The sequence below is a fragment of the Cebus imitator genome, unplaced genomic scaffold (genome assembly GCF_001604975.1).
Source record: "Cebus imitator isolate Cc_AM_T3 unplaced genomic scaffold, Cebus_imitator-1.0 Scaffold12, whole genome shotgun sequence".
In the NCBI taxonomy this organism is placed as follows: domain Eukaryota; kingdom Metazoa; phylum Chordata; class Mammalia; order Primates; family Cebidae; genus Cebus; species Cebus imitator.
The window spans coordinates 11075412-11094064 of record NW_016107327.1 but is presented as its reverse complement, the minus strand read 5'-3'; the positions used below and the strand labels follow the sequence as shown (position 1 = coordinate 11094064).

The 18653-nt window shown below is 39.8% G+C and overlaps 1 protein-coding gene and 1 pseudogene across 1 annotated transcript in view; both read left to right on the top strand.

The window, feature by feature from the left end:
- Window positions 1-2822: 2822 nt before the first annotated feature.
- Window positions 2823-18653, top strand: part of THOC1 (THO complex 1) — a 57591-nt gene continuing 41760 nt past the window's right edge. The window contains exons 1-7 of the mRNA XM_017498982.2: window positions 2823-2926; window positions 6722-6795; window positions 6889-6949; window positions 8198-8264; window positions 12029-12147; window positions 12592-12640; window positions 13051-13146. Of these exons, the coding sequence (XP_017354471.1) occupies window positions 2873-2926; window positions 6722-6795; window positions 6889-6949; window positions 8198-8264; window positions 12029-12147; window positions 12592-12640; window positions 13051-13146 (520 nt within the window). The 5' untranslated portion in view covers window positions 2823-2872. The remainder of the gene's footprint in view (window positions 2927-6721; window positions 6796-6888; window positions 6950-8197; window positions 8265-12028; window positions 12148-12591; window positions 12641-13050; window positions 13147-18653) is intronic.
- On the top strand, window positions 4664-6642 carry LOC108282969 (annotated as a pseudogene).

The following is an 18653-nucleotide window of genomic DNA, read 5'->3' as shown; positions in this document are numbered from 1 at the left end:
CTCCTGACCTCAGGTGATCCACCTCCTCAGCCTCCCAAAGTGCTGGGATTACAGGTGTGAGCCACTGCGCCCGTCCTATGTTTTGTTATTAATGACACTATGGTCCTTGCCCTTATCCAATTAATTGTAAGGAAATAATTTCTAAAATATTGAACAGGCCCATGAAGAGTTAAGATTTGAGAAAAATACAGGCTTTCGGATTAGAGCTAGGTTCAAACTGCAAACTCAGCTTTCTCTAACAATGTGACCTAGGGCCAATGAGGCTATATCCTCATTAATATGTAATTAAGTACAACATTGTTTTAAGGAATAGAAGTAACATAAGAAAAGTGCCAGGCCAGGCACAGTGGTTCATGCCTGTAATCCCAGCACTTTGGGAGGCTGAGGCAGGATCACTTGAGCCCAAGAGTTCAAGACCAGCCTAGGCAACATAGCAAAACACTGTCTTACAAAAAAAAATAAAAGTTAGCTGGGCATGGTGGCACAAGCCTCTAGTCCCAGCTACTCAAGAGACTGAGGCAGGAGGATCACTTGAGCTTAGGAATTTGAGGATACAGTGAGCTAGGATCAAGCCACTACACTCCAGTCTGGATGACGGAATGAGATCCTGTCTCTTATGAAAAAAAAAATGTATTTCCCTCTAAGCTGTTAATTGTATTCCAGATGATAGTCATCTGTAATATGATAATCCTATTACAACAATTACTATCAGATAAAGTATAATTCTGAATTAACTCATTTTTATTTTGCCAATTTGTAAATTTAATGTATAAAACCAAACCTGATCTTGCTGATTCTTAAAAAGCCTGCAATGTTTCAGGTAGTCATTATTGTTCACAATTCCCACTTAGGAGCAAGATTCTGTAGTTTTCTTCTCCTTAGCTTCCTGTATTCTTACTGCATATGTTAACTAAAAATCATAAGATCTATAGATTTAGAAGAGAGACTCTGTTTCTTAAATGAATGCAAGACGGCCATTGTGCAAGCTGAGAAGCATACATCCAACCAAGACCAGATACACTTTAGAGGAGGAGTTGAGGTAGGAGCTTTAGGCTTAACAGGTTGACTAAACATACATATTCAACGTTAGAGGAGCAGCTGAGAATATTCATGACGGTGATCTTGATATATGCATATTAAAAATGCATATTTAACATACAACCCATATTCACTTTGGGGTGGAAACTTAACATTTAAATGTATTACAATTAGGTCCTATACATCAAGACTTCTTTTCAGGACAGGAAGGTACGGAAGCATGTAATCACTGTAAACTGGCCAGAATGAGTCCATGGTCAGCGACCTTCTTATCAGAAGAAAGTTACTGAAATCAATGAGAGCTGTAGTTATGGCTGGTGGAACAGTTTGTTAGTGTCTGGTGGTGGATGAACTGCAAATTGTTTTAATACTGCGAGGCCAGTGTTTGTTTAGCTGCTTTAGAAAATCTTTGCAGCATAGTGAGAACATAGTTTATTCCTTAAGTGTAGGGATGCATGACTTTTAACCCATTGGCTTAGGTCCTGTTTATAATATGGTATCACTGTCATGGAGTCAATTCTGTCAGTTTTATGCTTTTTTTTTTTTTTTTTTTGAAACGGAGTTTCACTCTTGTCACCCATGCTGGAGTGCAATGGCACTGTCTGAGCTCACTGCAACCTCCGACTCCCGGGTTCAAGCAATTCTCCTGCCTCCGCCTCCCGAGTAGCTGGGATTACAGGTGCGTGCCACTAAGCCCGGCTAATTTTTGTATTTTTAGTAGAGACAGGGTTTCACCATGTTTGCCAGGCTGGTCTTGAACTCCTGACCTCAGGTGATCCATTTGCCTCGGGCTCCCAAAGTGCTGGGATTACAGGTGTGAGCCACCGCGCCTGACCTCTATTTTAACGTTAAGACCAGTCACCTGCCTCCGCCAAATCACAAAAGGGAGAGGGTATAACCAGGTCCGTCTGACCTCCCATCCCGTTATGCCTGGGAAGTCAGTTGTTAAGATTTTTCTGGCGTCCCTTTGGCCACAAGGGGGTCTGTTCAGTTGTGGGAGTTTTAGGGTTTTAAATTTACAGACCTCGAAGAGGGTAACAAGATATACGTGTAAGGGAATAAGAGAAAGGTACCCGAGTCTGAGTTAGTGCTTACTTCACAGTGTAACTCACTCGGCTTGCTAGGGACGCCTCGGCCCAGGACGCAGCGCCACGCGTTTTCCAATCAGCACGGGGCACTGCATTCCTCCTAGATCTCTTTCTTTCAGTAGAAACCTTTTAATAATAAATACTTCTTACATTGCTTTACAGTTCACACTTGCGGTCATTATTTCAGTCGAGCTTTTCAACAGCTCTGTGAGATAGATATTACTTCTATTTCGGAGAAGAGGGAACAGAGCCCTTAAGCCACAAGACTCATACATCCGGACCCTATCACCACTCCGAATCTTAAGCTCCGCGGATGACCGATGACCGACGGCCCAGGACCGCTGCCCCAGCCGTTTCCCCAGATAACCCATCTGCCTTGGGTTTCGTTTTCGCTCGGCCCAGTTAGCTGCAACCAGCAGCCATCTACCTGCTTTACCCAAACCAGGAAAACCACAGAAACGCAAGTGCTCGGCCAGTCTCTTCCACGCCCGGGAGCGTAGAGCTTACAGACCGAGGCCGCCCAAGTCCCCTCACCCCAAGGGGTACCCAAGAACCCCAACTTGGCATAGTTTGGCTAAGGCCCCAACGATCGAACTAAGTGGCCACGGAAACTCCCCACGGCCAGCTCGCCCGCCAGGCGCTCACAAGCCGCTCTAGCCGAGCTCAGAGCAGGCAGTCTCGTTGCTCCCAGCTTGACGTCATCGGCGGGCGCCGCAGCTCCGTGGCGGGCACGCGCAGCCGAGAAGATGTCTCCGACGCCGCCGCTCTTCAGTTTGCCCGAAGCGCGGACGCGGTTTACGGTGAGCTGTAGGCGGGAGGGCGCAGGCCCGACCCGGCGCTATGCTTTGCCCTCTTCTCCCTGAAATTACTCGAATTTTGCCCTGGGGTAGAGCGAGACAGAAGCGTGTCCGCCTCAGCATCCGCTCTCGGCCCCGTCGGGGGCTGAGGGGTAGGGAAAGACGCCCTACCCGCCTCTTCGTTGCGGGCTGGTCTGTCCGCCTCCGCCCACCCGCCGGCTAGTCCCCGGGCCCCACGTTCTGGGTGCCTGGGCACCCCGCGTGGAGAGCCCGCCTGCAGACTGCTTCTGGTCGGTCCAGCCCCTCAGCTCGCTTAGCGGGGCAGGTGTCTCCAGAAGTAGAAGGGGAGCTGCTGAAGGGGAGGGTGGAAGTGGTTTCAGTCCAAAGACCTGGCTCCCGCCCCAGTCTTCTAAGCTGCCAAGTGATGTTCCCGCCGTGTGTTCACCACCCTCTAACCCTCGGTATCTCATTCCGAAGAGATCGATGAGGAGATCCTAAACGGGAAAAGGTAGATAGATCACCTTGGGAAGGGTAACCAGATGTTATTTTATTTTTGCTCAATGTGGAATGGTGGTTTTGAGCATTTGGGAAGCACTTGACAGAGCACTTTCTCATTTAACTATTAGAGTAACACTGTGAAATAGGCTAAGTTGATATTCCTGGTACATGAGATAGAAACTGATACTCCCCCAAAAGTTGTGACTTCACTGGTTTTTCTGACATTAGACCCTCTATTCTTTTTATGTCGCTCGTCACAGCAAATAAGTATGAAGAACACTTTTAAGTTTCTTGACTCTGTTCGTCTCTAGCATTTGCATCAACATTTCATGGCATTCCACTACTCAGATATTCAGCTAAGCTTGGGTAGTTATAGGGATGCCAGGATGAAAATTCTGTGAAAGAAAAATTGATTCTTTGTAGTAAGTAGTTTTCTTGTTTGCAGGTTTGTTTTTTTTTTAATATAGTGTGAGGTGTGTTTTTTTAATGGATTATATTTTCCATATTTCATTATAATCGTTTTGTGTGCAGTTTGCTGCAATCTCTGGTGCTTTGAAAGCCTGCTAAGAGTAACTGTTAGGACTATTCAAGATCATATTAGCACCCGGCTGCGGTGGCTCACGCCTGTAATTCCAATACTTTGGGAGGCCGAGACCGGCAGATCACCTGAGATCAGGAGTTCAAGACCAGCTGGGCCGAGATAGCAAAACCCCGTCTCTACTAAAATTACAAAAATTAGTCGGGCATGGTGGGTGCCTGTAATCCCAGCTATTTGGGAGTCTGAGGCAGGAGAATCACTTGAACCTGGACAGCGGATGTTGCAGTGAGCCAGGATCGTGCCAGTGCACTCCACCTGGGCAACAGAGGGAGACTCTGTCTCAAAAAAAAAAAAAAAAAAAGCGATCATTAAATTGGAGATTAACCACTTCTCAGGCTTCTTGTGAAATACAGATTCTGACTCAGGAATGGAGCCTGAGATTCTGCATTTCTACCAGCTTCCTAGGTGATGCCACAATAGCTGCTTCTGGTCGTAAAAATCTACAACAGCTCTCTTATTTAACTGGTGATGAAAATGAAGCACAAAGAGATAAAGGGATAGGCCCCAAATTACTGAGCCTGTTAGTGGCAGAGCAAGGAATGGACACATCCAGGATAAGTCTAATTCCTGTGAGGTAATAAGATGACTTTCTAAGTGTATGTGAGTGTTCATAGAATGAATGACTTTACAATATTTTTGTCTTTAAGTTATGATTAAGACAATCCGCAGATTGTCAGCACAGTGTTGTTCAGTGCTACGTGTCAGGGACTGAACAAGATACCTAGAGAAGGCAAGACCTGACATGGGTGTGGGAGAATGGATAGAATTTGGACGAACAGATAGGAAGAACAACATGGCTGTGTGAATACACTAGAATGAGTTTAATAGAAAATGATGAAAAGTGGCTGGTGCAAACTATGTGTTAGGGAGTATTGGAAAATAAGGTTGGGTAGATTGGGATAACATTATCAAGGACCTTCAGGGAGCTATAAAGCTTCAAAATCAAAACATGGAATTAAGGAGCCATTTGGAGATTTTTTTTTTTTAAGCAGAATACTCTTATGAATGTGATATTTAAACAGATAGTAGGAGGGAAAACTAGAATGAAAACGTCCAGTGAGGAAGCTTTTGCCAGATTTAAAGTGACGAGGATCTGTATGATTACTTGGAATTGAATTGGCATTGAAATAAGGATTACTGAGAGAATGGCTGATAGGTAATTATTCCCAGGTATAAGCATTTTTTAGTTAGAAAGATACACTATCGGTAGTCGGCAAAGCCTGAGTCCTGTGCTGTTGCTCTCCTCCCCGGCCAGCATGACCTTCACCACTTGCTCCACCTTCTCCACCAACTACCGGTCCGTGGGCTCCGTCTGGGTGCCAAGCTATGGCGCCCGGCCGGTCAGCAGTGCGGCCAGTGTCTATGCAGGCGCCGGGGGCTCTGGTTCCTGCACCTCCGTGTCTCACTGCACCAGCTTCCAGAGCGGCATGGGGGTCGGGGGCCTAGCCACGGGGATGGCCGGAGGTCTGGCAGGAATGGGAGGCATCCAGAACGAGAAGGAGACCATGCAAAGCCTGAACGACCGCCTGGCCTCCTACCTGGACAGAGTGAGGAGCTGGAGACCGAGAACCGGAAGCTGGAAAGCAAAATCCAGGAACACCTGGAGAAGAAGGGACCCCAGATCAGAGACTAGAGCCATTACTTCAAGACCATCAAGGACCTGAGGGCTCAGATCTTCGCAAATACTGTGGACAACGCCCACATCGTTCTGCAGATTGATAATGCCCGTCTTGCTGCTAATGACTTTAGAGTCAAGTATGAGACAGAGCTGGCCATGCACCAGCCTGTGGAGAGTGACATCCATGGTCTCTGCAAGGTCATCGATGACACCAATGTCACTCGGCTGCAGCAGGAGACAGAGATCGAGGCTCTCAAGGAGGAGCTGCTCTTCATGAAGAAGAACCATGAAGAGGAATTAAATGGCCTACAAGCCCAGATTGCCAGCTCTGGGTTGACTGTGGAGGTAGATGCTCCCAAATCTCAGGACCTCGCCAAGATCATGGCAGAAATCCGGGCTCAATATGACGAGCTGGCTCGGAAGAACCGAGAGAAGCTGGGCAAGTAGTGGACTCAGCTGATTGTGGAGAGCACCACAGTGGTCACCACACAGTCCTCTGAGGTTGGAGCTGCTGAGATGACACTCACAGAGCTGAGATGTACAGTCCAGTCCTTGGAGATCGACCTGGACTCCATGAGAAATATGAAGATCAGCTTGGAGAACAGCCTGAGGGAGATGGAGGCCCCCTACACCTTGCAGATGGAAGAGCTCAACTGGATCCTTCTGCACCTGGAGTCAGAGATGACACAGACCCGGGCAGAGGGACAGCACCAGGCCCAGGAATACGAGGATCTGCAGAACATCAAGGTCAAGCTGGAGGCTGAGATCGCCACCTACCGCCGCCTGCTGGAAGATGGCGAGGACTTCAGTCTTAGTGATGCCTTGGACAGCAGCAACTCCATGCAAACCACCCAAAAGACCACCACCCGCCGGATAGTGGATGGCAAAGTGGTGTCTGAGACCAACAACACCAGAGTTCTGAGATGTGAGGCCAGCAGAAGCAGGGGACCCTTTAGGGAGCGGGAGGCCAATGAAAAGTTCAGAGGTTAAAAAAAAAAAAGGTATACTATCAACGAATGATATATTTTTCAGTAAATAACAAGCAAAATTGTTACAATGATTTGCCATTTTAATTTTTTTCTAGAAGTCTACCAGAGAGGCCTTGAACATCAAAAACATCAAGCCATTGTTAAGTACCTTCAGCCAGGTACCTGGCAGGTAAGGCATTGATATCTATGAAAAATACTTGCCTGAATCTTTATACAAACCCTGAGCTGTTTGAAAAATGAGGATGTCTTTTGTTTTTAATAGTGAAAATGAAAAAAAATGTACCCTTGATCAAGCTTTCAGAGGTGTTCTAGAAGAAGAAATTGTAAGTATGTTTTTCCATTGTTAAAATTTTGCTGACAAATTAGTAAACCATGTTATTTTAAAAAATTGCTTTTTTTTTTTTTAGAAAATAAAGATTTTAAAAATTGCTTATTTTCTTAGAATGGATATTTAAACGTCTTTTTCTACAGTAAGCTTTCTGCCTTGTAAAAGCTGACTTGATGACATTATATGAGTTCTGTCATAATTATTTAGATACCACAGGTACATTTTCAGGTTTTGGTTTAATAAATGACAGGAGCCCTCTCCAAGTGAGAAGAAAAGTTGGCATGAAGTCTTAGTGAGGAAGAACTAGAGGTGAAGGTGGGCTCTCTCGCTTTGCTGTATAAACAGTGGCATATCCTGTAGTGGCGTGAAAGGTCTAGTTCAAGAATATTTAGCTTAGGAGCTGGGATTCCATTCCCTCATTTTCCTGTGACATCCTCCTCATCAGTAAGCTTACATAAATAACTAAGGCCTCCCCAACTTCAGTAGAGAAATTGAACCATGAAAAATCTGAATTTATTTACCAATAATGGAGCACCTGAATGAAAGGAAAAGTTTCAGCAGTTTATTCTTGATCAAGCAAAGGCTGGGTCCCCAAAAGCTAGACTCGCTTCTATTGGCCAAAATACGATGTCCCTTCCTCTCAGACAAGTCTGGTTCAAAAATAATTCTTTCCTTTTCTTCAGACTTAGTCACTTTTCCATTGTGAGGCATTGGGCAAGTTATTTTCCATTTTTGTGCTTCAGTTTCTTTTGTAAGAGGGGAAATACCGTTCTTTCAGTGTCTTTGTGTGAAACAGCACTTAATGAACACTCAGTAAATGCTGGTTATTATGATTTTATAGAACTTAAGCACTACCTCCCTTCCATTAAAACCCTCCCTCAGATGCATGGGTGCACTAGTAGTTAGTTTCCCTAGCCCTGCCTTTCCCCTGTACCACTGGCTGAGTTATGGCTTCAGCACTTCTGTCCTTGAGTAGCTTGTAGCCTTCATCTTCTAACCGTTTTCCTGAGACCATTGGATTTTGAGTGAGTCACCTACCTATTACTTGACATACTTTTGCAACTGATTCTATATATTAGTGTTAAATTTTTGTAACTTCATATTAGAAAATATTATCTTCCATAAGAAATACTGTATTCTGTATTTGTGATAGTCAATTTAATGTCAGAGTACATGTTTTAACTATTATCGAGTTAGTCTGGACTCCTGCACCTAAATTAAATTGTTTCTCCTCTGTTGGTAGATAAATCATTCATCATGTGAAAACGTTTTAGCTATTATTTCTCTTGCTATTGGGGGAGTAACTGAAGGTAAGTATGGTTCTGTTTTGTTTTTCAAAGTAATCTTGGACATGACATGCTTTATTTAAAATGTCTTCTCCCCATACTTCTCCACCTATTTGATTTAGTTTATTCTTCAAGTTCTGCCTGACTTCCTGCTTTGCCAAGAAGTTGTCCCAATTCAATTAGTTCACTCTTATTTCTCGTCTCTATTATACAGTGCACATTTTGGCACTTTCTTTGTTCTCCAGTTGTTTTGTTCATTCAGTAAATTTTTATTGAGCATCTACTATGTGCCTGGTACCGAGCTAGGACCTGGAGATTTAATGGTGAATAAAACATATTCCCCTGGCCATATGGAGTTAGTAGGAGAAATGTATGTGGGCCTTGCTACGGTGTAAGTACTGTGGTCGAAGTGGTAATGAAGTGTGGTTAGAGGGAGTAGAGTCAACATGGCTCTCTAAACTTCAGTCTAAAAGAATCAGGAAAGATTTTAGAAAGGAACACGAGAATTAGAATGTGAGGTATGAAGAGTTTGTTAGACAAATTAACAAGGGAATAGCTAGAGAATTGTGTATAGCAGGAGGAGGAGAGGACAATGAGAATGGTGAGGAAAGAAGCAGGGTAGGTCCGTTTGGTTTGTAGAGGGCATTGTGTGCCATACTAAAGAGCAGCTGCGGATGAATGATTCCATTTGAAGTGACTGCTGGCAGGAAAACTGGGCAGGGGCCTGTTAAAATGGCCATAAGGGATAGTTTTAGGAGGCACTGGGTAAACAAGATACATAGTACACAGTGCCTATCACATAATGGGAGCTCATTAAATATTTGCAGAAAGAAGAAATTAAAAAATAGTTTATCAGCATTCTTCTTTAACCAGTTTGGTTACAATACTCATGTGATTAATTGATAATATATGTGAAAACTGCTTTTTAATCTGTAAAGCATTATTCACATAATGTGTTATTTTGATGCTTCTATAAAAACTGGCACACAGGGTAAAAGTGGTCTCACATTATAGGGGCAGATTATTTTGTGAATTTCAGTTCACAAATTAATGTTAAACTTTTATACGAGATGCCTAATCATTCATTCATTCATTAGGCATAGTTAGGTGAGTTCCACAATGTAATATTCCTTGTCTAGTTTCCATCAAACAATTTTCAGTGTGTCCTTAGTTTGTTAACTTTATACATTACTCATGTATGTGTTTGGTGTTTTTAATGGAAAACGTTGTACAAAGTGTAGTCTATACTTGAGACTTTTAAGAAGGATAAGGACTTAAGAGCTTAAACTGTAAATAGAGGCATAAATGCATTTTTATTTTAGGGGAAATTTTTCTTTTTGAGAGATTATTTGCTTATGTAACATCTTTTTAAATTATCCATAAATATATTTTGTTAAATTCAATTTGGCCAATATTTACTGAGCTTCTCTTCAGTGTGAGACACTACTGGTTTAAGCATACAAAAATGCCTACTCTTAAAAAACTCATAGTCTACACTCAAAGGTGACTAGTTAGGGTGTGCTAAATTCTACAGTATATTTATGTACAGTTTGCCTCAAAAGCATAGATGAAGAAGCCTGCTTCAAGATATCAGAGTTATTTACATGAGCTGACATTCACTCTGTGCTTGGAAAGATGGAGTTGAAATGTACCCTGTGGTAAAGATGAGGAAGAATGTTTAGGCAGAAAACAACATTGTAAACAAAACCATGGAAGGATGAACATAGCATGGTGTTTGGGAACTGGGGAGTGGGAACCAGGGAAGGATGTCTGTAGCCCAGGAAAACATAAGAGAGGTTGCTGTGGAAGCTGGGACACAGGTTGTGAAAGCTCTTGGGGGATCACACGATAACCCAGTGGTTCCCAGACTTGCTGGCTCGTCAGAACCACCAGTGAATCTGTTTTTATTTTACTTTATTTTATTTTATTTATTTATTTTTTTTTTGAGACGGAGTTTCGCTCTTGTTACCCAGGCTGGAGTGCAATGGCGCGATCTCGGCTCACCGCAACCTCCGCCTCCTGGGTTCAGGCAATTCTCCTGCCTCAGCCTCCTGAGTCGCTGGGATTACAGGCACGTGCCACCATGCCCAGCTAATGTTTTGTAGTTTTAGTAGAGACGGGGTTTCACCGTGTTGACCAGGATGGTCTCGATCTCTTGACCTCATGATCCACCCGCCTCGGCCTCCCAAAGTGCTGGGATTACAGGCGTGAGCCACCACGCCCGGCTGAATGTGTTTTTAAATGAGATTCTCAAACCTTGCTTTGTCCTACTGACTTAGAATCTTTGGCAGTAGAATCTAGAAAATTTTCTTAAGTTCTATAATTATTAAATGTGAGTTAACTTATTCCAGGCTATACTGCAACTAAGGGCAGAGAGAATGCTTCTCAAATCTTTTGGATGTGCAGGGTATATATATCACTGAATCTAAGTATTGTTAGGGACTTCAGAGGTCGTCTAGTCCAGTCTCATCTCTGGCTTAGACTGCTTCTCTGCTGTAATATCCTTGATGGGTAGTCATCCAGCTCTGCTGAATCATGCTCATTAGAGGAACTCACTGTTAGAGTCCTGTTAGACAGAACTAGTTACTGGTGTGTTCCCTTGTATTGAGTTGAAATCTGCTCTTTATTCCACCCCCTGCTTCTAGGCAGTATCCCTCACATTGCATTCCAGATGTGATCTTACTAGTGCAGAGTAGAGCTGGAAATATTTCTTCCTTTTTCCGGACATACTATATTAATATACCGTTTTGGGCTTAGAGCACCCTAGATATTTTTCCCCCCCATATACCATGCCTAACTGGCTATTTTCTTAAACACTTATGAGTGTTAGTAAGTACCCATTACCTTAAAATAGAAAGAAGAATGAGTAGGGATAAAAAAGTATTTCTGAGTAGTCTAAATGACCTTTTCTTAAGATAAATTTTTATTTTGTTGTTCTTTAAACAGTAACTTTCTACTTTTCCATTCTTTCCCCTGAAACAGTACTGTTATTTTAAATATTAAATCATAGTTAAAATCAGTATCAAACCTTGTTATTTTTTGAAGAGAGTCTTTTCAAATCACCAAGACAATTTAGCAATGTTACAAAACATTTGGAAATGAGAAAAAGGGAAAACAGTACTCATAATTCCTCTACTTTTAAAAACTGCCATTCATCTGGTATAATGGTTTAGTTTCTATAGTCTTTTAATAATTTTTTTATGTCATAACCATATGTACATACAGTTTTGAATCCTGCCTTTTTCACTTAGCATTATATCATAAGATTTTTTCCAAGTTGTTATAGTCATTATAACCATCGTTTTTAATTGGCTGCATTATATTCTTTTGAATAGCTTAGTGGTGAAGAAAACAGACTGTGGAGCCAGACTGCCTGGGTTCGTATCCCAGCTCTACCACTTACTGGCTCTATGATCTTGGGCAAGTTATTTAACCTCTCTGTGTCTCAGTTTTCCCATTCTATAAAATACAAATAATGATATGCTCTACCTCATAGGGTTATAAGGATTAATATGTTAGTATATGTAAAGCACTTAGTGTGCCTGACATATAGTAAATGCTCTAGATCTTGTCAAGAATTATGATCATCATTACTGAGTGCACATATCAAAAATTACTTAAGTATGTCCTGTTTGGGGACTTTTAGGTTGCTTCCATTTCTTGTCCTTTTAAAACCTTGTTATGAGTAACAAAGTGTACATTTGAAGATTTCTTTAGAATTATTTTTCATAGGCTATTTTACTCTATAGTTTTTTAAACTTTTAAATCGGCTTGTGCTCCACTTGAAGGTATTTGTACCGCATCTACACCTTTTGTATTGTTGGGAGATGTTTTGGATTGTCTTCCTTTGGATCAGTGTGACACAATATTCACTTTTGTGGAAAAAAATGTTGCTACTTGGAAATCAGTAAGTGCCTTAGTTTCTTTTCCTGCTAATTTTATCTGTCTATAGATCCAGAGTTCTGAGGGTAGATTTTTAAAAAAATTTATTTCTAGTATTGCTGATCACCAGCAAGTTTGTAACTGTGAAAAAAGCATATACTGCTCTCTTGGGAGAGCCAAATAAAAACCATGTGTGGAGAAAAACTTGAAATACAAAATTTGATTTAATTTGAGTAGTAAAAATTAACTTGAAAATTTACACTTTCACATGTTTAAAACAATTACTTAGTATCATGTTGTCTTGTGTATCTGAAAAATATTTTTATTTCATTGAAAATGTTATTTGCTTAAAAAAAGTGAAAGTGGCATAGTAGATTCTCAGTGCATGTTAGTATTTGATTTCCTGTGACTTATTGAAGAATGTGTAACAAGTTCTGAAGAAGAGTGATAATTTCCATCTTAATTTCAGAATACATTCTATTCTGCTGGGAAAAATTATTTACTACGTATGTGCAATGGTAAGTAATTGAATGATAAAATGTTTGTTTTTAAAATGTAAATGTGCCCAGAAAAACAGGCAGTTGAATTAAATACCAGTGATAACATTTTAAAAATAGATTAAGTATCTGCATTTTCAACTAACATTCTGATTTATTAGAATTCATCGTTCATTTTAAACTGTTTTTGTTCTGGATGTAAAATTGATGAAAATCAGAAATGTTATAGTAAAGTTTGTCTTTTTCATGTCCTGTTGAACTTGTTTTGTTCCTAATTTATAGTACTTTTTGGGGGCAGTGGTTTCTGCCCCCATTTTAAGAACTGCTTTAGGAAAATACTCTTGACAAACTAGTTTAGAAACTTTTAGGTATGGTTGTAATAAACATAGAATTATCATTTCTGTGTAACGTTTATTTTCTTATATTGTTAGATCTCCTAAGAAGATTATCGAAATCCCAGAATACAGTCTTCTGTGGACGAATTCAGCTCTTTTTGGCTAGGCTTTTCCCTCTATCTGAGAAATCAGGTAAGCTTTTATGCCTTAAATGAATTATTTGTAGGGAAATATTTTCCAGTTTTTAATAGATTATAATGTGTCATGATAATGAAAAAAAAAGTTTCTAAAAAGTTGAAAGATATCATAGAAATTGTTGCTTTATTTTCTTTTACTTTCAAGTAGTTATAGCAGTCGTAGTATATGATACAGGTAACCCTGAAACCAAGTCATGAATTCTTTAAGTTCAAGGCTTATTAATAATGATTTACAGTTGAATCACATTGGAACATGTAGATAAAAATCATCGTATCTGTATTTCGTAATGTATGCCTATTTGTGTTTCCATTTTCTCTCAGTCATGACTATTTAGCTATATAGACTTCCTTTCATTTCCCTTTTTTTTTTTAACAAATTTTTATTGTGAAATATAATGCTTATATGGAACAGTACATAAAACAGGTAATAATGAAATACTGTATATCCACCATCTAGCTCCTGAAATGGGACATTGCTTGTTATCCAGAGCCGTCCTCCTTCCCAGGCTGTTCAGATGTGTGAGATTTTAATATCTCCTTACTTCAGTTCTCCCTTCCTTAATATTGGGCTAATGTATCACCTACTTTATATGTTGTGAGGATTAAATGAATTAAAACATGTGAAGAGCTTACAATAGTGCCTGCATGTAGAAAGACCTATAGTGTATGTTAGCAGTGGTTTTTTTTTTAATGTGCTTTCTTTTTGTCATCCTATGTCTGTGTTGTTTTCTTTCATACTTATTTTATGTGGTGAAGGTTAATATAGTTTTACCATTTCTTGTATTTCTGGCTTTCTGTCTGTGATCATTTTCCCTTTTAGACTTTTCTTCATTGCAGGTCTGTGTTTTGCCTAAAAATCATTACTTCCTCTTTATTTTTTTTCTTTTCTGTCTTCCAAACTCCTGTTAGTATTGATATTTTGACCTCTTCCCATTAGATACAAGATTCTAGATTGGCACTAGATATAGGATTTCATCTCATGGGAAATAATCTTGACTTTGTCTTCTGTTGTTCTATTGACAAGTCAGATGTCAGTCTCACTTCTTGAAAATAGTCTAGATTTTTTTCTCTACACTTAAGATTTTTTCCCTCTTTGGTTTTCTTTAGTTTTATTATGATGTATCTATGTGTAAATTTATTTTTGTTTGCCCTGCTTAGGATTGTAGACATCTTGAATGTATAGATTCAATTTGTTCATCTAGTTTGTAAAAATTTTAGCCATTATCTCTTCAAATGTTGTGTATGCCTCTTTTTCTTTTTCTGGAACTTCGATTAAACATCCATTATACCGTCTCACTGCATCCTCTGCTTTTTACTCCTTATGTATTTTTTCACCTATTTGTCTCTCTCTACCATATTCTGAATAATTTCTTAAGAATTGTTTTTTTAGTTTTCTAAATTTGGTAAACATTGTTACTTTATTGTCTGTATCTGGTAATGTCAATACCTTAAATAAGTCTTGGTGGGTCTGTTTCTCCTGTCTGTTTTGACTGTTTCTCACTCGTGGTATCTTGCCTCGTTGTTTGTCTGGTTATCATTGGCTGTTAACATTTGAAAAGATATTTGAGGCCTACGATAGATACCTTTCTCCAAGTAGGGTTTCCATTGCTTCCGCCAGGCACCTTTAAAGAGAGCTACTACTAGTACAGGATTATCTTAATCCAGCCCAGTTTAAGGCCTGTGATTCTCTAGACCATTCAGAAGACTTGACGCTAGGTTCTAGTTATTGGTTCATTCTTACCTGAGGATGTAGCCCTACGAATTCCCAGCTTTGAAGATGATTGGGGGTAGGATTTATCAGTTTATTAGATTCCTCGCCTTTGTTGGGCCCAGAGATTTACTTTTATAATCCTAGTTTCTGGAAGCTACCAAGAGTTGCTCAATTTTGCAACTGATTCCGCCTATTTGGCAGATGTCCTCAGAGCTGAAATGACTTTAAGTGCTAATAATGCATTGTCTATGTTTCTTGTCTTCTTGATTTTTACCAGTTATTTCTCACCATCTTGTCAGCTCTTTACTGTTTTTAAGAAAATCATTTTTCTGTATCATTGCCTAAAACAGTGCTATGAACTTGATGATGCTCTATAAATATTTACAGAATTAATGTAATTTATTCAAGGTTTTAGTTGTCCTTAAAGGGGATGGGGGTGAGGGGTTAATCTGAATAATTTAGGTCTTCCGTTACGGAGAGTCTGACCCTTGTTATTGCTTCAGTAAGTTTATCAAAATGTGAACTCACGTGTCATAATTCACCCATTTAAACTGTACAATTTATTTTAGTACATTCACAAGGTTGTGCAACCATCCCCATGGTCTAATTTCAGAACATTTTCCCCTCTAAAAGAAACTCCAGGCTAGGCATGGTGGCTCACACTTATAGTCCTAGCACTTTCGGAGGCCGAGGCAGAAGGATACCTTCAGCCCAGGAGTTCGAGACCAGCCTGGGCAACATAGGGAGACCCTGTCTCTAAAAAAAAAAGAAAAGAAAAAAAGAAACTCCATATTCGTTAGCTGTCATTCCCCACTTATCCCTAAGTCCTAAACAAACATTAGTCTACTTTTAGGCCTCCATAGATTTTCCTATTCTAGGAATTTAATAGAAATGAAATAATACAATATGTGTTTTTTTGTGACTGGCTTCTTTCACTTAGCATAATGTTTTCAAGGTTCATTTATGTTATAGCCTGTGTTAGTATTTCATTCCTTTTTGTTTACTTATTTTTTTTGAGACAGGGTCTGGCTCTGTTGCCCAGGCTAGAATCACCACAGCCTGTACCTCCAGGCTCAAGACATCCTCCCACCTAAGCATCCCAGTAGTTGACACTACCACGCCCAGTGAATTTTTTTTTTTTTTTTTTTTTTTTTTTTTGAGACGGAGTTTCGCTCTTGTTACCCAGGCTGGAGTGCAATGGCGCGATCTCGGCTCACCGCAACCTCCGCCTCCCGGGTTCAGGCAATTCTCCTGCCTCAGCCTCCTGAGTAGCTGGGATTACAGGCACGTGCCACCATGCCCAGCTAATTTTTTGTATTTTTAGTAGAGACGGGGTTTCACCGTGTTGACCAGGATGGTCTCGATCTCTTGACCTCATGATCCGCCCACCTCGGCCTCCCAAAGTGCTGGGATTACAGGCGTGAGCCACCGCGCCCGGCCCTTTTTTTTTTTTTTTTTTTTTAAGAAAGGCTTTCACCATGTTGCCTAGGCTGGTTTTGAACTCCTGGGCTCAAGCAGTCCACCCACCTCAGCCTCTCAAAGTACTGGCATTACAGGAGTGAGCCACTATGTCTGGCCCATTCCTTTTTATGACTAAGTAATATTCCACCATAGGCCCATAACACATTTTGTTTATCCATTCATCACCTGGTGGACATTGGATTGTTTCCAGTTTTTGACCATTATGAACAATGCTGCTGTAAACATTTGCGTACAAGTTTTTGTTTGAGCACGTTTTCATTTATTTTGAGTATATACTTAGAATAGAATTTGCTAGGTCATATGGTAACTCTAAGTCTTAATTTCTCCGGGGTATATATCTAAGAGTAGAATTATGGGTCATATAATAACTCTGTTTAAATTTTTGCCCAGTGGTAAGTAGGCTCATTCACTAGCTTAATGTCTTGATGTAGGATCCTTGCTTTTTTTTTTTTTTTTTAACTCTTTCTTTGAAATAAATTTAGACTTAAAGAAAAGTTTGCAAAGATAGTATAAAGAGTACCTGAATACACTTCACCTAATATTAACATCTTATATAACTGTGGTACAGTTATCAAAACTCAGAAATCGACATTACTACCACATTCACTATTAACAACAGACATTATTTAGATTTTGCAGTTTTATCATTACTTTCTTTCTGAGAAAGATTTCTAGGATCCCACATTGCATTTAGTTGTCATGTTGCCTTAGTCTCCCTAGTTAGTGACAGCTTTTTATATGGCATGACTTGAGAACTTTGGAAAGTGTTGGTCAGATATTTTGTAGAATGCCCCTTAATTTAGGTTTGTTTCATTTATTTTCATAATTGAAGTTACGGATTTTTGGGAAGAAGACCCATAGAAGTGATGTGCCCTTTTCAGGGTATCATTTGGAAGTGATATTGATGTGTCTTATTACTGGCGATATTATCCTTGATCACTTGGATGTGGTGGTGTTGCTTGTATTTCTCTGTTGTAAAGGTACTGTTTTTCCCTTTGTAATAAATAAATATTTGGGGGACATACTTTGAGGCTAGGCAAATACTCTTTTTCTTCTTAAACTTTTGCTCACTAATTTTAGTATTCATGTGGATCTTGCCTGCAATTATTATTATTAAGATGTTCTCGTGGGGATTTTTTCTCTCTCTCATTCCTTCTACATTTTAATTGAATTTTTCTATAAGAAAGAGTTTCTTTTCTTCCTTATCTATTTAATAATTCAATCATCTATTTCCAAATGAACTCAGGAATATTTATTTATTTCTCTGGGTTATAATCCCATGGTGTCATTATTGACTTTGTTGCTTAAATTGTTTATTTTTTAGTCATTGGGAGTTCTTTCTGGTTTTCCTGGTATGAGAAGATTGTCCAGGCCCATTTTGTATTTTCCTTGTCCCAGCCCTAGAATTAGCTATTTCTCCCAGGAGTCTTGGTTCCTTTTAAATATTCCCTGACACTAATCAGTTCTTATAAACTAATTAAAAAGAGTTGTAAGCCAGTCATGTTGGTGCACACCTATAGTCCCAGCGACTCAGAAGACTGAAGCAGGAGGATATTAATAGCTTGAGGCCAGGAGTTCAAGGCAGCAGTGATCATGCCTGTGAATAGCCATTGCGCTCCAGCCTGGGCAACATAGCAACACCCTGTCTCTTAAAAAAAAAAAAAAAAAAAAAAAAAAAAAAAAAGAGTTGCATTTCCGTATTGTGGATTCAAAATCCACTAAAACTTTTTTCTCCCTGATACAGGGTCTCGCTATGTTGCCCAGGCTAGTTTGGAACTCCAGGGCTAAAGCAGTCCTCTCACCTCAGCCTCTGGATAGCTGGGATTAACATGCACATGCTATCACACCTGGCTACGAAACTCTTAAAATAAAAGATTTCCTAAAAAGCTAGAAATTTTTAAGTCTTTAAAATGTGCAGATGGCAGTTTTTATAGATGGCACATGTTGTTTTTGACGACAGAACACCATAATCACAGAGATACTTTCAGACATCCATTTTCATAATGCTTTCTTATAGCACAAATTTCACTCAGACAGTATTTACTTTCTCATTATAAACATGTCACCTTTACCATGAAGTGATGGAGTATTTATTTTTATTTGTTTAATTTTTTATTATAGTAAAATATACATTACATAAAAGTTACCGTTATAATCAGTTTTTAGTGTACAATTCAGTAGCAATAAGAAAACTCACATTATTGTGCTATCATCACCACATCCATATCCATAGTTTTTATTAAATAATAACTCCTTATTACTACCATCCCTCTACTTGTCCAAAGAGCCTAGTTCTTTTTATTTAAAAA